General features: G+C 50.0%; 1 protein-coding gene across 3 annotated transcripts in view; it reads right to left on the bottom strand.

Annotated features, from left to right (window-relative positions):
* Positions 1–17696, bottom strand: part of GALNT10 (polypeptide N-acetylgalactosaminyltransferase 10) — a 688264-nt gene that overhangs the window by 105552 nt on the left and 565016 nt on the right. For all 3 annotated transcript variants that reach the window (XM_078653659.1, XM_078653658.1, XM_078653660.1), the window contains one exon: positions 10116–10232. In XM_078653659.1, the coding sequence (XP_078509785.1) occupies positions 10116–10232 (117 nt within the window). The remainder of the gene's footprint in view (positions 1–10115; positions 10233–17696) is intronic.

Genomic DNA, 17696 nt, shown 5'->3' with positions numbered 1-17696 from the left:
TATCTTCCTTTGCAGGGCTACCACTTGTATTCCATGAGACCGCTGCTTGGGCTCTCACACAGACCCTTAGGTTTTTACCGCTGCTGTGGGCTTTGTTTTTATTGTCAATTATTTAATTTGGTCCCTCAGTATAGGTGGTCTCTATTACCTTTCTGTGTTGGGGATCTGCCTGTGCTATTGGCTTGGCCACCCTGTCTTCCTGACAGGGGTGTACGCTGTGCGACGCCAGGCCTTCATGGGATGGTTCCCATTTTGGACATTGACTTTTCCCTTTCCAGTTGTGGGTTCCTCAGGTGGGTAAGGGCGGTATCTCAACCTGAATGGGGGGTTGGTATGGGTTAGGGGTGGGTGTGGGCCATCTGGAATTGCTGCCTCCCATTGAGTCATGTTTGTTTTTTGTTTATATTCATTGTTTTTTAATTGGTTATCTTATTGACTTTTTGCTTGCAGCACAACGCCGTCAAACACGATCTTTGCACTACTTTGGCGCTTTCCCTAGCGCACTGTCCTATGGTCACCCTCTTGGGTATGCCACACATCAACTTTCTTCCTCCTAGGCTCTGTGTCCCTCCCGCACAGCTCTGCTATTTATCGTGGCCTGCTTTGGTCGGTCCCCCCCCCCCCCTCTACACTACCATATTGCTTGCCCTTATTCTCTTTGGTCTGCGCTATCACACGCTTTGACTCAGGAGCCCTGACCACACTCCCTGCACTGTGCTACACCGTTCCCCACACTTTTATGACATGACCGACACGATATTCTGGACTTGGAACGTCCGGGGTCTTAATGACCACCGAAAAGCTTGGTTGATACATGCACACCTCCTGCACACAAAGTGGACATTTGTTTGTTACAAGAGACCCACCTGCTACCTGCATCGCCACTAGGCTGCGTTCCCGAAGTTGGGAGGAATCTCACTCCTTTTTTTACTCCAACTGTTCTTGGGGGGTGTCTATTTTAATACGTAGGGGACTCCCTTGGCAAACCACCCAGGTGACTTCTGACCCCGATGGGCACTACGTCATCCTCCACGGCTCCCTTCAGTCCCAACCATTGACGATAGCGGCAGTATACGGCCCTAACATCGATGATCCCAATTACTTTATGCAAGTCTGGCATCACATCTCATCCCTGGGCCCTGCTGTGCTCCTCTGGGGTGGGGACTGCAATGTGACACTTTCGACAATCGTTCGGGTCCCCATGTCTCCCACCCACGCGCCGCAGCGCTTCTCCCCTCCATTCTGGAAGACAACTCACTGTACGATGCTTGGCGCCACACATGCCCTGAAGCCCGCGAGGGCACTTGCATCACCGGGACTCGTGGGTGTTGGTCCCGGCTCGACCTATGTGTCACCTCTCCTGATATCCTATTCTGGCTTACCTCGGTTGAACATATGGCGCGCACTTTATCGGACCATGCAACGGTACAGCTTAGTCTTCATTTCCCTCTGTCCCCTCGGTTTGCTTTTACCTGGCGACTCCCCCTGAATGCACTGCGAGACACTATGTTCTGAGACGAGATCCGGACTGCGATTACGAACTATTTTGAGCTCAATGAGGGATCCGTCGACTCTCGCTCCACTCTCTGGGAGGGATTCAAGGTTGTTGTTCGCGGTGAATGCTTCTTGAAACAATCCGGGGTCTTACGCTCCATTCGTAGTACGCTTGACAAACTTGAATCAGATATTAAATCCCTGGACTCCCTCCATTCCCATCTCCCCAGCTTGGACGCACTTGCCCGCCTCCGTGAGAAACACACTGAATTTGCTGAGGCTGACAGAGAGCTGTCATTTCTTGGTAGAGAGGCCCGTGCACGCCGCTTTGGTGAGGACGATCGACCCGGCAAAACTCTGGCCAACCTTCTCCGCTCGCCTTGTGCCGAAACCTATATCACAGCGCTTCAAAATGGAGGCCCCACTCGGATTACCTCCCCAGATGAAATCAAGGCACGCTTTTCGCACCATTACACGCAAATATACTGTGCAGGTTCCACTCCCTCGAGTGAGGTTTTTACTCAGTATTTTGACACCCTCAAGCTTTTATGGCTCGAAAACTATCACGGAGAATTCGTCGACAAGCCTTTCTCCAAAGAGGAAATATTCACTGCCATCAATAGCATGCCTGGCGATAAGGCTCCTGGTCTGGACGGCCTGCCCGTCTCTTTCTATAAAACATTTGCTCTGATTTTAGTACCGCACTTGGCCGCCATGTATAATGATTCACTCGAGAGTGGTCACCTCCCACCGTCACTCCGCAAGGCTATGCTAACCCTTCTCCTCAAGCCGGACAAGCCCCCCGAACACTGCGACTCCTACCGTCCACTATCTCTTATTAAAACTGACAACTAAATTTTCGCCAAGCTCATTGCTTCGCATCTTCTTCTTCTCATGCCACTTATCGCTCGTCCCGATCAGTCCGGCTTCATTCCTGGCTGCGCTACTTCACATAATCTTCGGACCATCGTTTCTGTTTTACATCAAATCAATCCAGCTCTCCCCGCAGTTGCTGCCCTTCTTGTCGCCACTAAGGCCTTTGATACTCTTGAGTGGCCCTTCCTGTTTTCCCTTCTCCCTCGTCTCGGTTTCAGCCCACTAATTATTAGCGAAATCTTGCTCATACACTTCACCCACCGCCCATCCACGTATTATTGGTCCGATATCTGATCCTATCGCGATCTGCCGCGGAACCCGTCCGGGGTGCCCGCTCTCACCCATGCTCTTTGCCATTGCAATGGAGCGGCTGGTAGCTAGACTCCGGCAACATCACACACAGAGGGACATCGACGTCACGGGCCTTGCCCTCTTAGTCTCCAAGTACGCGGACAATATTACGCTTTATGTCCTCCACCCCCAGGAAAATCTCAGCCCTTTGGTGCGCGAGATCATACGGTTTGGAGGCTACTCTGGTATCCAGGTGAATTGGAGTAACCCGGACTTCCCATTCGTGTGGGCTACCGCTCCCACTCGCTATTTGGGAATTTGGCATAGCAGGGACGTAGATGACCTCTGGAGGGCTAACTTTGGTCGCGCGGTGGACTGGCTCGAATCCAAGACCCCCCAGTGGAACCGGCTACCCCTGTCGTTGGCCGGTTGCATAGCTATTGCCAAGATGGTGGTCCTTCCTAAATTTGTATACCTTTTTTTTTTAACATCCCCATACCCCTCACAGCCCACTTTTTTCGTAAGATCCGCTTGCTAATTATTTCTTTAATTTGGGCCGGTAGGCAACCTAGGATTGCATATGACACACTTACCCTTCCGATGTCGTGTGGTGGCCTGGGTGCCCCTAACTTTCAGCTTTACGCATTGTGTGCTCAAGCCAGTTTTCTACATTGATGGATTCATCCTACTCCGTTTCAGCCACATGTGGCGGTCGAGGCGGACCTTGCTGCCCCGTGGCCGCTTGCCACCGCCCTGTTTGCCCCTGCCAAACCCCCACACACCGAAATAGATACGGTTGAGACTTTGCGCTGGGCCTGGGATGGTCTGTGCCGTCTGTCTAGGGCTCCTGCGCTTTCAGCAAACAAGATGCCAATTGTTCAGCATCCGTCCTTTTCTCTATCCCAGAAAAACATTTTACTCCCCCGCTGACGATGCTGGTCCCATGGACACTCTACTTTTTATCAGCTACAGGCTATCTGTAGGGAGCTGCATTCTTCGTTCCCCTTGCCTCCCCCCTCGATGACCACTCTCGACTTCTTAGATTCATCTCCATCTTACCGGAAGCTGGTTACCAAATTGTATGTCCTTACGCTGGCTGCCACATCTATCTCCACTGAGCGCACTCGAGTGGCCAGGGGCGAGGGTCTTGGTGTTGATATCCCACACGCTGACTGGCTTTCTTGTTGCAACCAGACGAAGCGCTTATCCCCGAATTATCGCCTACGTCTAATCCATTTTAAATATTTGCATATGCTTTATCGTACCCCTGTTCAGTTATATAAGCTGGGACTTATTTCCAGTGATAGAGGTCTTCGCTGCTCGGCCCCCGCGGCGGACTTCTCCCATTCCGCCTGGTTATGTCCATAGGTATCCGAATATTGGCGCAAAGTCTGTGCTGCGATCTCCGAGATCACTTCTACACTGGTTCGGCCCGACTCCCCGCTCTGCCTCCTAGGCTTTGTGAAAAACTGCCGAGACGCCTCCCATCGCCTAATCGCTATGCTGCTGGTCCTCACGCGGCGTAGGGTGTCCATGTGCTGGGGACGCAGACCTGCCCCGAAGTTTGCCCATTAGCTTGAGGATGCATCACGTTGTCAAACCTTCCTATCCGAATTCTGGGACCTTATGCCGGCCGCATCCCGTCCTCTAGACATTTGGGGGCCTCTGGTCTCATACCATCACGCTAACAGCCATGCTGCCTCTCCCGTGTTCCCCGCCGGCACTCCGCCCGCGGCAGCCGCCGGTGAAGGTCAGTCAACTCCAGTTGCTCCGTTCTCACCCGCTCTCCGATCCAGCCCACTTCCCCTTTCACAATCTGTCCGAGAGGTTTCTACGAATGTTCATGGCCCGGATGTGTAGGAGTAATGCTTACTTCAGTTGCTGCTTTTTGTCTCCCTTCATATCCCTAATAGTTGCTCTGTATACGGTGCTTTGATTTAATGCAAGATTGTATTGTGCTTATGCTATGTTGTCAATAAAGGTCTTTTGAAGAAGAAAAAAAAAAGAATGACTAGTCCCCAGGGAGTTGGAACTTCTGTCCACTGTTGAAACTGGGAGAGCAGGGTTGCTTTTTTACCCCGAAAGCATGTCCTCTTTAACTGCTGATTCTCTATGAAGGAGGCTTCAGTTAGAAGCTGGGAACAACAGAAACCAATAGTACTGAAATACTGAATGTCCATCACCTGCTCGAAAAATTAGGTCTTGATGGTACTGCTCGGACTGCACTCGGAATTGGCTGCAACTGTGTCAGCCATCTGCAGCTGGAAGAGCTCATACAGTGAGGATTTGAACAGATTCTTCAAAGATAAGGGAAAGTCGGCTTAAAATTTGTATATGTGGGTCTTAATTGAGGATGCATGAACAGATAGACAGTAATGCTCTTGGCAGCACTAGTGATGAGATCCTGGGAGTTTGCACCTAAATCAGAATTGAGTGTTGTTGTAAAATCTATACCTCTTGCAAGCAGTATACCTGGCTATGAGTTGGTTCAAACTTAGACACGTCACAAAGTACCAGCTATTCATCAGATCATCTAAAGGCAATATTGGAAGAACTAAAACAAAAAACTTTCTATTAGCCTTGTACAAATTGTTGCTGCACGAACACTGAAAAGTAAAAATATTTAGGTCATTCTCTATAACATGTGTTCTAGTACCAAAACACCCATGTTTCTTCAATGTTTTCTGATACCTTTGTGATCTTTTTAGATTTTGGATCTTAAGGCACACAAAGAATCTTAAACAGGCTATGAGGTTTAGAGGCTGTGAGTTAGTGGTCAAGGTAGTACTTGTTGAAGACAACCGCAAGTCAAATTCTCAATTTTTTGTAAACAATATTTATAATATTTCTGGACTAACCACTAGAGGATTATACTCTGGTGTAAGCTACAAAATTAGCACTTCTGTTTAGGAAGACAAAAAATACCTTAAGCAGAGCGTACTGCTTTGTAGGACAACAAAGTCGTAGCTGCAACCTACCAAGTGCTTGGTCTTTCACCAAACAAATGTGCAGGATGCTGGTCTGGCGAGGGTCTGAGCCGCTACCTGCCAAGGCTTGGTCGATTGGTGCTTGTCCGCCTTTGGAGGTTAAGATGGTTCGGGGCATGAACACCTGCTCAAAATGTTAGTTTCCTTTAGCCTTGCAAGTGTGAGAAGACACAGCATTTTAAAGATTGTTTAGTTTCTGTTCAGCTTTCCATTTTTGCTTTAGCTTCCACTTTCATTGTTTATGAGTGCATTTGTTCAGCAGCAGGTGGTCAGTATCCCTTCTTGGAAGGCACACGACTATTGCTCATATCAGAAATTCCCATTCTTGCCCTTTTGCTATATATAAGAGTATTTCTGTCTATCTCATGCTGCCGTATGGATTAATGGGCCTTCTTTGATTAGCCCATTTTTTGCTATACACGCACACAGGATCCCGCTGCCTGTACAGATAGAGTGGTACTGTGTAAGTACCTATATGTTTTAGCCCCAATGCAATTATAATTTGTGCGTCTTTCACATGTTCTCACCCTTCACACCACTAGGCACTGTGTTCCTTAACACGAAAACCAACCCTCAGTGGTCATCATACACAATGTGAAAATACGTCCCATATAGACTCAAAACAAAAATACTCTTCCAACCAAACGGCCTACATGTTTTAGCTAGCTATCTCTGTGAGCAAGCACTTCAGTGGCCACACATGGGTAGTAAGTACTTTACAAATGTTTTAATACAATACTCTCAATGATAGGGGAGAAGATGTATTTGAATTTTGAATTTGAATTTTAAAATATTTGTAGAGCGCTCTTATACCAGGAACGGTTTCATGGCGCTAGATAGCTGTGGATCAGTGGAGACGGAGAAGGGGGCTAAGCTGCTGCAGATCTGGAGAACAAGAAGGTCTTGAGATGCTTGCGAAATTCCAGATAGGAAGATGACGTCCTAAGAGTAAATGGGAGGGAGTTCCAGAAGGCTGGAGCCAGCACTGCAAATCTGGCCCCCCGGACTTCTGTTTTCTGAAGCGAGGGACTGACAAAAGGGCCAAATAAGTGGAACGGAGTTCTCTGGACGGGAGGTAGGGGGAGATGGCTTCGCACAGGAAGACGGGGGCGGTCCCTGATCTAGCCTGGTAGGTGATGCAACCCAGCTTAAAAAGGGCCCTCTCCCTCACTGGGAGCCAATGGAGGGACTGCAGCAAGGGGGTTGTGTGATTGAACCTGGGGAGCCCATAAATCAGGCGAGCCGCCTGATTTTGAATCTGTTGGAGCCGACGGATCAAGTAAGCCGGCGCACCGTTGTAAATAACGTTCCCGTAATCGAGGCGCGAGAGCACCATGGCCATGAGGATGAGTTTTAGTGCGGCGGCAGAGAGGAAACGAGAGACCCTTCGGATGATCCGAAGGGAGAAAAAACAAGCAGACACAACTGAATTGGTCTGCGTATGGAGGGTGAGCAGGGGATTAATGAAAATGCCTAAGGTTTTGACTTTGGAAACTGGAAGGGGGGGAGGGCCAAGGGCTGGGGGCCAGAAGGAAGGGGACCAGGGACTGCAACCACCCCCCGTCAGGACCAATTCGGTCTTGTCCGGGTTTAATTTGAGGTGGTTGCAGTTCATCCACCCTTGGATAAAGAGCATAACCTTCTGAAAGTTAGAAGCCGAGGAAGGGGAAGAGGAGAGGTTGAAAATAAGTTGGAGGTCGTCGGCGTAATTAAACACCGAGACCTCCATCTGCTGTAAAGAAAAAATGAGGGGTGAGATGTATAAATTAAATAACAAGGGGGACAGGGAAGAGCCTTGTGGGACTCCGCATGTCACCCTCCTGAGAGGGGCAGCGAAGTTGGCAAGATGGACAGCCTGCTCCCTGTCCGTCAAGAAAGAACGGAGCCAGGCAAAGGCCGTGCCCCCAATGCCCGCCGCTTCGACACGGGTCAACAGGATGTCATGGTCCACCGTGTCGAACGCGGCGGACAGATCTAACAGGACCAGAGCCTGTGGCCGGCCAGTATCGATACCCTCCCTTAGTTGGTCCATCACCGACACCACTACCTTCTCGGTAGAGTGCAGCGGGCGGAAGCCCGCCTGGCGGGCGGAGAGGCAGCCCGTGGATTCCACAAAGGAACTCAGGGACCTGGTGATATGGGCCTCTGAGACCTTTGCGAGGTATGGAAGGAGGGAGATAGGGCGGTAATTGGCGGGCACAGAAGGATCGATGCCTGACTTTTTCAAGATAGGGATGATGACTGCCGACTTGTGGGCGAGGGGGACGATGCCAGAGTTGAGGGAGTGATTGATGAAGGTAAGGGGGGGAGAATAACAGTTAGAAAAGAGCTCTTTTAGAACAAAAGCAGGGCCGATATCCCGAGGGGAGCCAGATTTGATCCGGGCCAGAAGGGGAAGCAGGGAGTCTCGAGTGAGGGGGGGAAACTGAGTGAAGGAAGGGGCAGGGGGGGGTGAGGGAGCAACAGAAGGTACCGTGAATGAGGAAGGGATGTTGGCCCTAATAAGGGCAATCTTCTCAAAGAAAAAGGAATTGAGGGAGTTACAAAGTGTTTGGGACGAGGGGATTTTAGGGGTCGCCCTGTCGGAAGCAGCAAGCTCGTGGACAGTGGTGAATATCTCCTTGGGTTGGTTTTCTGCTGCCAAAATTCTACCAGAGAAATACTCCGTTTTGGCTTGTAATATGTCACGTTTGTAGTCTTTCAGAGACAAGCAGTAACTAGCCTTGAGGAGAGGGCAATAGGTACGACGCCAGGCGCGTTCGGCTCTGCGGGTCGCAAGCTTTTTGTCCCTAAGAGCTGGAGTAAACCATCGGTTGGCCGCGTGGGCGCGTTTAATGGTCACTCTCTTAAGGGGAACGATGGGATTACACGCCTTTAGCAGCCAGTTGTTAATGGCTGAAAGCTGGGTGGAGAGGGGTAAATCATTAAGCTCCGGGATGGTTGCCTCAAGGGAGGAGCAGACCGCAGGGAGGACCGCCTTGTCCCACTTTCTGGCCCAGATGTTTTTGGGCAGGGGGGGTTTGGGCGGCCGTCCGAGGTCGGCTGTGAAGGAGATGAGGGAGTGGTCTGACCAGGAACAAGGGGAGATGATTGGAGGGTCCATAGGGATGTTAAGGGACCAAATTTGGTCGAGTTGGTGGCCTTTGATGTGAGTGGCCATACTCAGCTGAGGAAGGAAGTTGAGGCTAGTGAGCAAGGCCGTAAACTCCTTAGATCTCGTGTCTTCAGCTAGGTCATTCGGCCAATAATTCAGGTCTCCCAGTAATAGAATGGCGGAGTTGTTCACCACAAGGGTGGCCAGTAGGTCCTCTATAGCGGGTAGAAAGCCAGGAGTAGGCTGGGGCGGGCGGTAGATGAGAACGCAGGTTAATGGGACCCCGAAAGAAGTGGAGCGAGCTACTAAGCAGTCCACAGCAGGGATCACGGGAGATGGTAGGGTTTGGAAGAGGAAATCCGCGCGGGTGATCAGGGCCACGCCCCCCCCAGTCTTCCCCCCGGAGCGATCCTTCCTGATGGCCGAGTAAGTGGGGGGCAATATGGATAGCAGGCTGGGAAGCGAGTCGTCCCTGAACCATGTTTCCGTGAGGAATAACAGGTCAGGCTGACGTGAGTCGAGCAGGTGGAATAGCTCGAGTTGATGCCCAACCGCAGACCTGGTGTTAAGGAGGATCGCCGAGGTACGAAGCTTAGGGTTGTCAGGGGTACAAGAGGAGGTATCGTCGGGCCTGGATGGCGGCCTGGTGAGGGAAGGGGAATCGTGGTGCGGCTGTTGGGATAAGACGCTGGGGCACGGGGGTGCAGGGCAGGAGTTGCATAAACCAAGTAAGGCAATGCGTTTCAATACTGGGGTTGGAGGGGGACAGAGGTGCCAAAGGGAGTGAATAAGCGCCGAAGGGTACATGTAGCCTTACGGCTAGAGCGGTCGACCTCGGAGCTGGGGAACCAGGTTCGAGTCTCGACAACAACGCTCAACATCCTGTGATTCTGGGCGAATAACGTAATCTCCCCATGCCTAACAAAAATTAATGTGTCCTCTTGTAACGGAACTGGTGCTCATGTAAAGCGCTCTGATACCTGATGTCTCGGGTCTAGTTTGCGCTATATAAAACTCTAAAATAAACAGCAAGTAATTCAAATTTTGTCCACAGAAAATTCCATATGTAGCAGGCTTTCTTCTTAGGGACGTTTAATGTTGAAGCAAGAAAGGGACATTCAAGACCTATGGTTTTATCCAAAAACTGAAGAAAAGAAGGGGAAAAAAGAGGGTCCTGATGTGTTCGCTATGCTGTCCCACTCCTTCCAGTTAGTATGTCTTTCCGGACTCAATACATACACCAAAAGCAGACATACTTTACTTTTCAGGATTGGAATACCTTCAGTGCCTATGTGTAGCATTGTTTGTGAGGCTGGGCCTAATGCAGTCAGGAGCTAAATATTTTAGAAAAAATTTGCAGCTTGCAAAGATACCTGCACGTTTCCCCAAGCTGCATCTCCATTGACCTTTACACACGGCTCCAGACGCAACTGGGAACCCTGGCTTGCGACTTTTGCATCCACACAGAGAGAGGCACCCACATTACGGATCTGGAAGGATGAAAAAACAGATATAAGGTTTATAGAGACACAGCGATAAAGTAAACTCATTTACAAACTGTAAACTAAAGCATACATTTCACACAAACCAGCAGACTGAATATTTCACAACACACTGTTTTTCAGTGATTCACAGGAACAAAACTGACTATTGGAAATAACATGTTAATGTTAATCTATCAAAGATCCAATACTGGAAAACTTCTTTACTCTAATTCCTTCGCCTCCCTCATTTTACAACATTTAGTAAAAGTACCCTTTGCAAATCATATACAGAAATTGCTTGGATCTTCATGCTAATATAGAAAAATGCACTGAACATTGCTAGCCTACAGTGTGCACCCTAGCCCCTCCATTACATGCGTGTACATTGTGGGTTTTAGGATGCTTTTTAATCACATTGGAACAGAGGGAACAGAAGGCGAATCAGGAAAGATGTCATCTGAAATAATTTGTAGATTTAACTATAAAGGATAAGAAAAAGCTGAACACCTGTAAATTAGCTGTCCAGTATGGGGATACTACCTAGAGTAATAACCTTACAATAATCCAAACCATTAAGCATGGACCTTACAAACACATGGTCATGTTTCACAGATCAGCAGTGCTCTGTTACTTTAATGGTTCTCAGCTCTGCTGAGAAAGAAGCAAACAAAAAAGCTGTATATCAACTGCAGCATCTCAGTTCAGTATTCTAGAAAACATTATCACAACTTCCTGGAAGCGGAAAGGTTTGTTGAATCCCACATAAATCTATTAAGAATACAAATATCACACAATTAGTTGAAATTAACTTCCCAATGTACAATTGCAGCCCACAATACCAGGAGGTAAACGAACATGGTGCAGGGATGCTAATAATCGTTTCTAATCAATAGCTGCCAGACTTCAGAATTAGTACACACAGGAGAACCAAAGCAGACATTCCTGCAGCACATGCAATGAGTGAATGAACCATCACGGGTACATAACTATCTTTAAGCAACTACTTGTGAGGCCCCCCCCCCAAAAATGAGGGTATTCCAGAAAAGAATTTCTTAACACGCCACTACTAACTCGGATCACACATGCCGGGAAGTCGGGGATACAGGGACCTATGGACCTGAAGAGGAGATAGTGAATGCGATTGCCGGGCCACTGTGCCGTATGACTTGGGATTATTATATACATCGGTATTATATAAGATTAGCAGCCAAAAATATAGTAAAAATTGGGAATAAAGACTACATCATATTAGTTACTATAGCCCTGATGAAGTCTTTTGGATTAATTCCATAGACGAAACACGCGTGTTGGCTGTGTTGCTGTATTGCTGTACTGATTTCAATATCCAGGATTGGAGAAATTGTTAACAAGTCCTCGTGGAAGACCATATACAAAAATACGACAAATAAAGAAACCACAGACTTATATTCTCTCTTGAATTTCTTGTGATATTATTCTTGGAAACTTGTGTTTGTATGATATAACAAGACTACAACTTTTTGCTCAGGGAATCTTAAGAAATTCTTAAATGTATGCAATTGCTATCAATTGGTAATTAACAGCACAGGGCGGTGGCTGTTTAGATTCCCTTTGGATGCACACTAAAATTATTAGGAACTAAAATAGCAAAACCACCAAGATTTTGCGCAGTGGATACCTCACTGCCCTTTTGTTGTGTATTCCAGAAAAGAGTTAACTTGAGCAACCAGATGTTTTTGGAGTACTGATGAAAAACAAATTATTTAATTACCTGCAACTTCATTTCTCCACCACTGGTATCTTCGACAGATTCACAAGCTTTAATCATTCCCTGTTGTCAGGCTGAGAATTCCTAGTAACTTTAGCAGTACACCATGTTAAAATTGCCATAGATGCAACAACAGTGTTTAGTAGCACATAGACCTCCTCTGAAACAACTCAACCATCAACCAGTGAGATGGAGGTGCAGGGCGCTCTACTTCCCCCTAGAGTTCACTAAGCTCAGATCTCATTGCACAGATATAAGAGATACATGAAGTAGATCGTAAAACTCCCCTCTCTGGAGCAGGAACCGGTGCATTTGAATCTATGAAAAATTATCATTACCTATCATCATACTTTCAATAGCTTTATCAACATGCTTGCCAAACGTTGTTTGTTCATCAAAAGGCAAGTCCAGGATCCTCGCCTACACTTCAGGGCACAACAAAGTAGACTTGACAAAGTCTTTTCTCCTCAGTATCACCACCATTCAAGACATCCATTGCAGCATCTGCGATGGAAACTGATGTGTTAGCAATGGCTTGAGCTTCTTCCTTCCAGTACTCAAGGATTAAGTCCATGAGAAAAGAAATATTGTGCTGCATTTGGCAGTCTTGGTGGCATTTGCTGCTTTGATTAAAGTCGCTATCATGGAACTAACTGGCCTCAGTTGCCATTAATGTCTTATCTCTGTCCAGAGAAACGGATACTGAAGTTCCAGGAATTCTTTGACTAACTCTGAGTGGCTGTTGCAATAATCAATCAATCAATCAATCAATCATTTGTAGAGCGCGCTACTCACCCGTGAGGGTCTCAAGGCACTAGAGTGGGGTGGGGGAAGAAGCAGCTAGGTCTTGAGAAGTCTCCTGAAGGTCAGCAAGTCCTGGGTCTGTCGCAGGTGGGTAAGGAGGGTGTTCCATGTCTTGGTGGCGAGGTGGGTAAATGATCTACCGCCGGTGGTCATTTGGCGGATGCGTGGGATGGTGGCGAGGGAGAGGTCAGCAGAGCGAAACTTGCGGTTTGGGGTGTAGAAGGTGAGTCGTTCGTTGAGGTACGCTGGACCGGCGTTGTGGAGTGCTTTGTGGGCTTGGGAGAGGAGCTTGAAGGTGATCCTCTTGTTGACCGGGAGCCAGTGCAGGTCTCTCAGGTGGGCGATGGTGTGGCTGTGGCGAGGGATTCCGAGGACGAGGCATGAAGAGGTGTTTTGTGTGTGTTGGAGTCTTTTCTGGAGTTTGGCTGTGGTTCCCGGTTGCCGTAGTCCAGCCTGCTGCTGACAAGGGCCTGGGTGACCGTCCTTCTGGTTTTGGTGGGGGTCCATCTGTAGATCTTGCGGAGCATGCGGAGGGTGTTGAAGCAGGAGGAGGAGACAGCGTTGACTTGCTGGGTCATAGAGAGCGTTGAGTCCAGGACCAACCCCAGGTTGTGTGCGTGGTTGGTGGGTGTCGGGCAGCTCCCAGCGTGGCCGGCCTTCAGGAGTCGTCCCATGCGGAGGAGGCGGAGCCGAGGATGAGGACCTCCGTCTTGTCAGAGTTCAGTTTCAGACGGCTGGTCTTCATCCACTCTGCGATGGCCTTCATTCCCCGGTGGAGGTTGGATTTGGCGGTGGCTGGGTCCTTGGTGAGGATCAGCTGGGTGTCGTCGGCGTACGAGATGATGTTGAGGTGGTGCGCTCGGACATTGTCGGCGAGTGGAGCCATGTAGATGTTGAAAAGGTTCAGGCTGAGAGATGTTCCTTGGGGTACGCCGCAGGTGATTGTGGTGGCTTCGGGATGGAAAGGGGGAGGCAGACTCTCAGGGTTCTGGCGATGAGGAAGGAGGTGATCCAGTTCAGGGTTTAGTCACGGATCCCTGTGTCGTGGAGGCATGTGCGCAGGGTTGGCGACATACGGTGTAGAAGGTGGCCGAGAGATCCAGGAGGATGAGGGCCGCTGTTTCGCCGTTGTCCATCATGGCCCTGATGTCGTCGGTGGCGGCGATGAGGGCAGTTTCAGTGCTGTGATTGCTGCGAAAACCGGATTGGGAGGAGTCCAGGATGTTCTTCTCTTCCAGGAATGAGTCAGTTGTTTGTTGGTGATCGTCTCAATGACTTTTGCAGGGAACGAAAGCAGGGAGAAGGGACGGAAATTCTTGAGGTCCTTTGGGTCCGCCTTGGGATTCTGGAGTAGGGCGTTGATCTCTTTGTTTCCAGCTCTCCGGGAATGTGGCGGTCTCGAAGGAGCTGTAGATCTTTTGGAGTTGGGGTGGGATGATGGAGCTTGCTTTGTTTAAGATGTGGTGGGGGCAGGGGTCGGAGGGTGAGCCGGAGTGGATGGTTTTCATGATTTTGATGGTGTCTTCGTCGTTGACGTTGATCCAGGAGAGTAGGAGGGTGGTGTCTTTGCTGGGTGTTGGGTCGGGGTGTCAGCGTTTGTCATTGGTTTCTGGGTGTCGAAGCTATTGTGGATGTCTGCAATCTTGCGGTGGAAGAAGGTGGCCAGGGAGTTGCAGAGTTCTTGCGACGGCAGGATGTCATTGGAGCTGGGGGTGGCGAGTTCTTTCACAATGTTGAAGAGCTCTTTGCTGTTGTGTGCGTTGTTGTCGATGCGTTTCTTGAAGGAGGACCTTTTGGCGGATCGGATGAGTTGGTGGTGTTTGTGTCTGGCGTTCTTGAGGGCTTCGTGTTTGTCTGGTGTCTGGTCTTGGCGCCACGGCTTCTCGAGTTTTCGGCAGGTTTGCTTGGAGGTCGGTGTTGAACCAGGTGGCTCTGGTGTCGGTGCGCCTGTTTGAGGGTTTCCTGATTGGAGCGAGGGAGTTGGCACAGTCGTTGATCCATTTTCTGAAGTTGTGGGCTGCTGCGTTGGTGTCAGAAGGCTCGGGTGGAGGGTCTCGGGTGAGGAGCTGGTCTTCTGTGACTTTGTTCCCACTGCGGTGTGGGATTTGTTGCGGTTGGTTGTGCGCGGTGTGTTTCTCGAAGGAGAAGTGGTCGGTCCAGTAGAGTTCGGTGGTGTGGCTGAAGGTGATGTGGTTGGTGGCAGAGAAGATGGGGTCGAGCGTGTGTCCGGCGTAGTGGGTGAGTGTCATGACAAGCTGTGTGAATCAGAGGTTGGCGATAGGGGTTGTGGAGTTGTTGTCTTTGGTGTTCTTGAGGTGGAAGTTCAGGTCTCCGAGGAGGAGGTAGTCTGTGTAGGAGAGGGTGTGCGTGCTGATGAGGTCGGCGATGGAGTCGCTGAACTGTGGTCGGGGTTCCGGGTGTCTGTAGACAAGGGTTCCTCTGAGGGTGGTGTTGTGATCAACGTGGATCTGGAAGTGTAGGTGTTCGGCCATGCTGAGGGAGTATTCGGTGTTGGTCAAGATTCTGATGGTGTTCCTGTGGACGATGGCTATTCCTCCTCCTGGTTTGTTGTTTCGATCCCTGTGGGTGATCTTGTAGCCGTCCGGGATGGCTATGGCTATGTCGGGCGCCAAGGACGAGTTCATCCAGGTCTCCGTCAGGAAGGCGATGTCCGGGGAGGAGGAGTCGGAAGGTCCCAGAGTTCGACAGCGTGCTTGTGGACTGAGCGGGTGTTGAGTAGTATGCATCTGAGATTGTTGCGGCCTGATTTGGTGGGAAGGGCAGGACGTGAAGGTGTGCGCTGGCTTGTGTAGCTGCAGTTACGGCAGGTGAAGGGTCTGTGGGTGTGCTATGGGGTGGCCTGGAAGCAGGTGGAGGTTCGGCCGGCATTGAGTGCGTGGAGGGTGTTGGTGTCGTAGCGGCGTCGCGTGTTGTGGTGCTCACAGGGGCCAGGGAGTCTGGTGCTGGGAGCGGTCCAGGAGCGGACGGACGCAGACGGGTTTGCCTTAGGTGCGCCTTCGGCGAGCCAGCGGCGTCACAGGGCAGCGATCGCTATATGAAGGAGAGGGGGGCAGGAGCAGAGGTAGGGGGAGGGAGCGGGCAGGATCGGGGGCGGGACGAAGGGGCAGCAGCAGCAGTAAAACAAGGCACAACAACAGTGACATGCAAAATACAAATGAAAAACAATGAAAAATGATGAGGAAAGCAACAGGAGCAAAATTCAAGGCATACGTGGGGCAACAAGGAGGACAGGGGGGAGCACCTGAAAATGGACAAACTGCAGGGGGTTGAGCAGCGGCGCAGGGACGGGCTGCTGTCTGGAACCCTGGTACAGAGCTGGAGGCTGGAGACCGGCTGAACGGTGGGGCTGCAGGGGTGAGTACTGGCCTTGAGCTAGGTCAAGGTTTCACACGTGCTCCTCTGCAGCGGTAGCCATATGAAGGGGCGGGGGCTGGAGCAGAGGTAGGGGGCGGGAGCGGGCTGCATCGGGCGGCGGGGCCGCAGGGCCAGCAGCGGCAGGGAAAGAAGGCACAACAACAGTGAAATGCAAAATACAAATGAAAAACAATGAAAAACGATGAGGGAAACAACAGGAGCACAATTCAAGGCACACAAGGGGCAACAAGAGGGACAGGGGGAGCACCTGAAAACAGACAAACTGCAGAGGGTTGAGCAGCGGCGCAGGGACTGGCTGCTGGCTCGAACCCTGGTACAGAGCTGGAGGCTTGAGACCAGCTGAACGGCGGGGCTGTAGGGGGGCGTGCTGGCCTTGAGCTAGGGCAATAATGGAATCTAGCTTAGAATGACCAGTCAAACATGCCAGTACAGACTCAAGTGCTGACGTCAGCCACTAGCTCAGAGTCCAAGATATGCAGAGGCCATTAAACAGAAACCTTCAAATGTGACTGTGAATAGGCTGGCTGTGATTCTAAAGCTTGCAAAAAATGCTAACTCGGTCATCGACAACGAGTACACAGAATGGACCTTCAATGGTAAAAGTGCAGTTAATGGTATGGTCAACCTCAAAATTGTCGTCATCGACGAGGATTCCTCTGAAGTTGTCGAAGGAGTGCTTGCAGTTGCCGAGAGATTTGAAGATGGTCTTGTCATAATCAATGGAATGTTCTTGGTTAAAGACAGGGGCATCACTTCGAGATGGTCATTGTTGGCAATGGAGTCGCTGAACTGTGGTCGGGGTTCCGGGGGTCTGTAGACAAGGGTTCCTCTGAGGGTGATGTTGTGATCAACGAGATGGTCATTGTTGGCATGGGAATCACCTGTAAGGTGTACAGTTGTATCCCCAGCCCTGTGTGCCCAAATATTTTGCTCCCCGCTTCATGCTAACCTAGTATGTGTCTGAAGGTCTCGGCCTGCTTTTGACATGCGACTGGTCCTAGGCTTGTCCTGGGTCTGGAGTAGTGTAACAAGCGAGCACTCAGTGTGGCAGAGGGCTATAGTGGTCGTGCCGGGGTCCTTCGTATAGGGCAGTGGTGGTAGTATAGCATGTTTTGCAGTGATCCTAGCGTGACCAGGCATTTTTCACTTTTACCATAGGAATTGAAGCCTACTGCTCTCTTGTAAATTCCAGCTTCTAAAGGTGAACATGGAATCTTTGTGCCAGGATCCTGAGCATGTTGAGGAGTGCATGTTGTGTGCAAAGAGCATGTTACACACTGCATGGGTGTACCAGAGTGAAACAGGCCTGTGGGTTCCACCCTGGCAAGTTCATGCACACAAGATTGAAATTAAGTTGCTTTCCCAAACAGAAGAAGTGTATTGCTGACCTTCCTAAGACACTAGGGAGGGAAGGATAAGTTACTTACCTGTAATCCTAGTTCTCTTCCAGGGGTATCCTCATCAAAGTCATAAGCACTGAATATTCCCGCCCATGTGCGGGACCCCGGAAACAATATAAAAAT

The sequence above is a fragment of the Lissotriton helveticus genome, chromosome 7 (assembly GCF_964261635.1).
Source record: "Lissotriton helveticus chromosome 7, aLisHel1.1, whole genome shotgun sequence".
NCBI lineage: Eukaryota > Metazoa > Chordata > Amphibia > Caudata > Salamandridae > Lissotriton > Lissotriton helveticus.
Note: the sequence above shows the minus strand (reverse complement) of the source record. Positions and strands in the feature narration are given on the sequence as shown.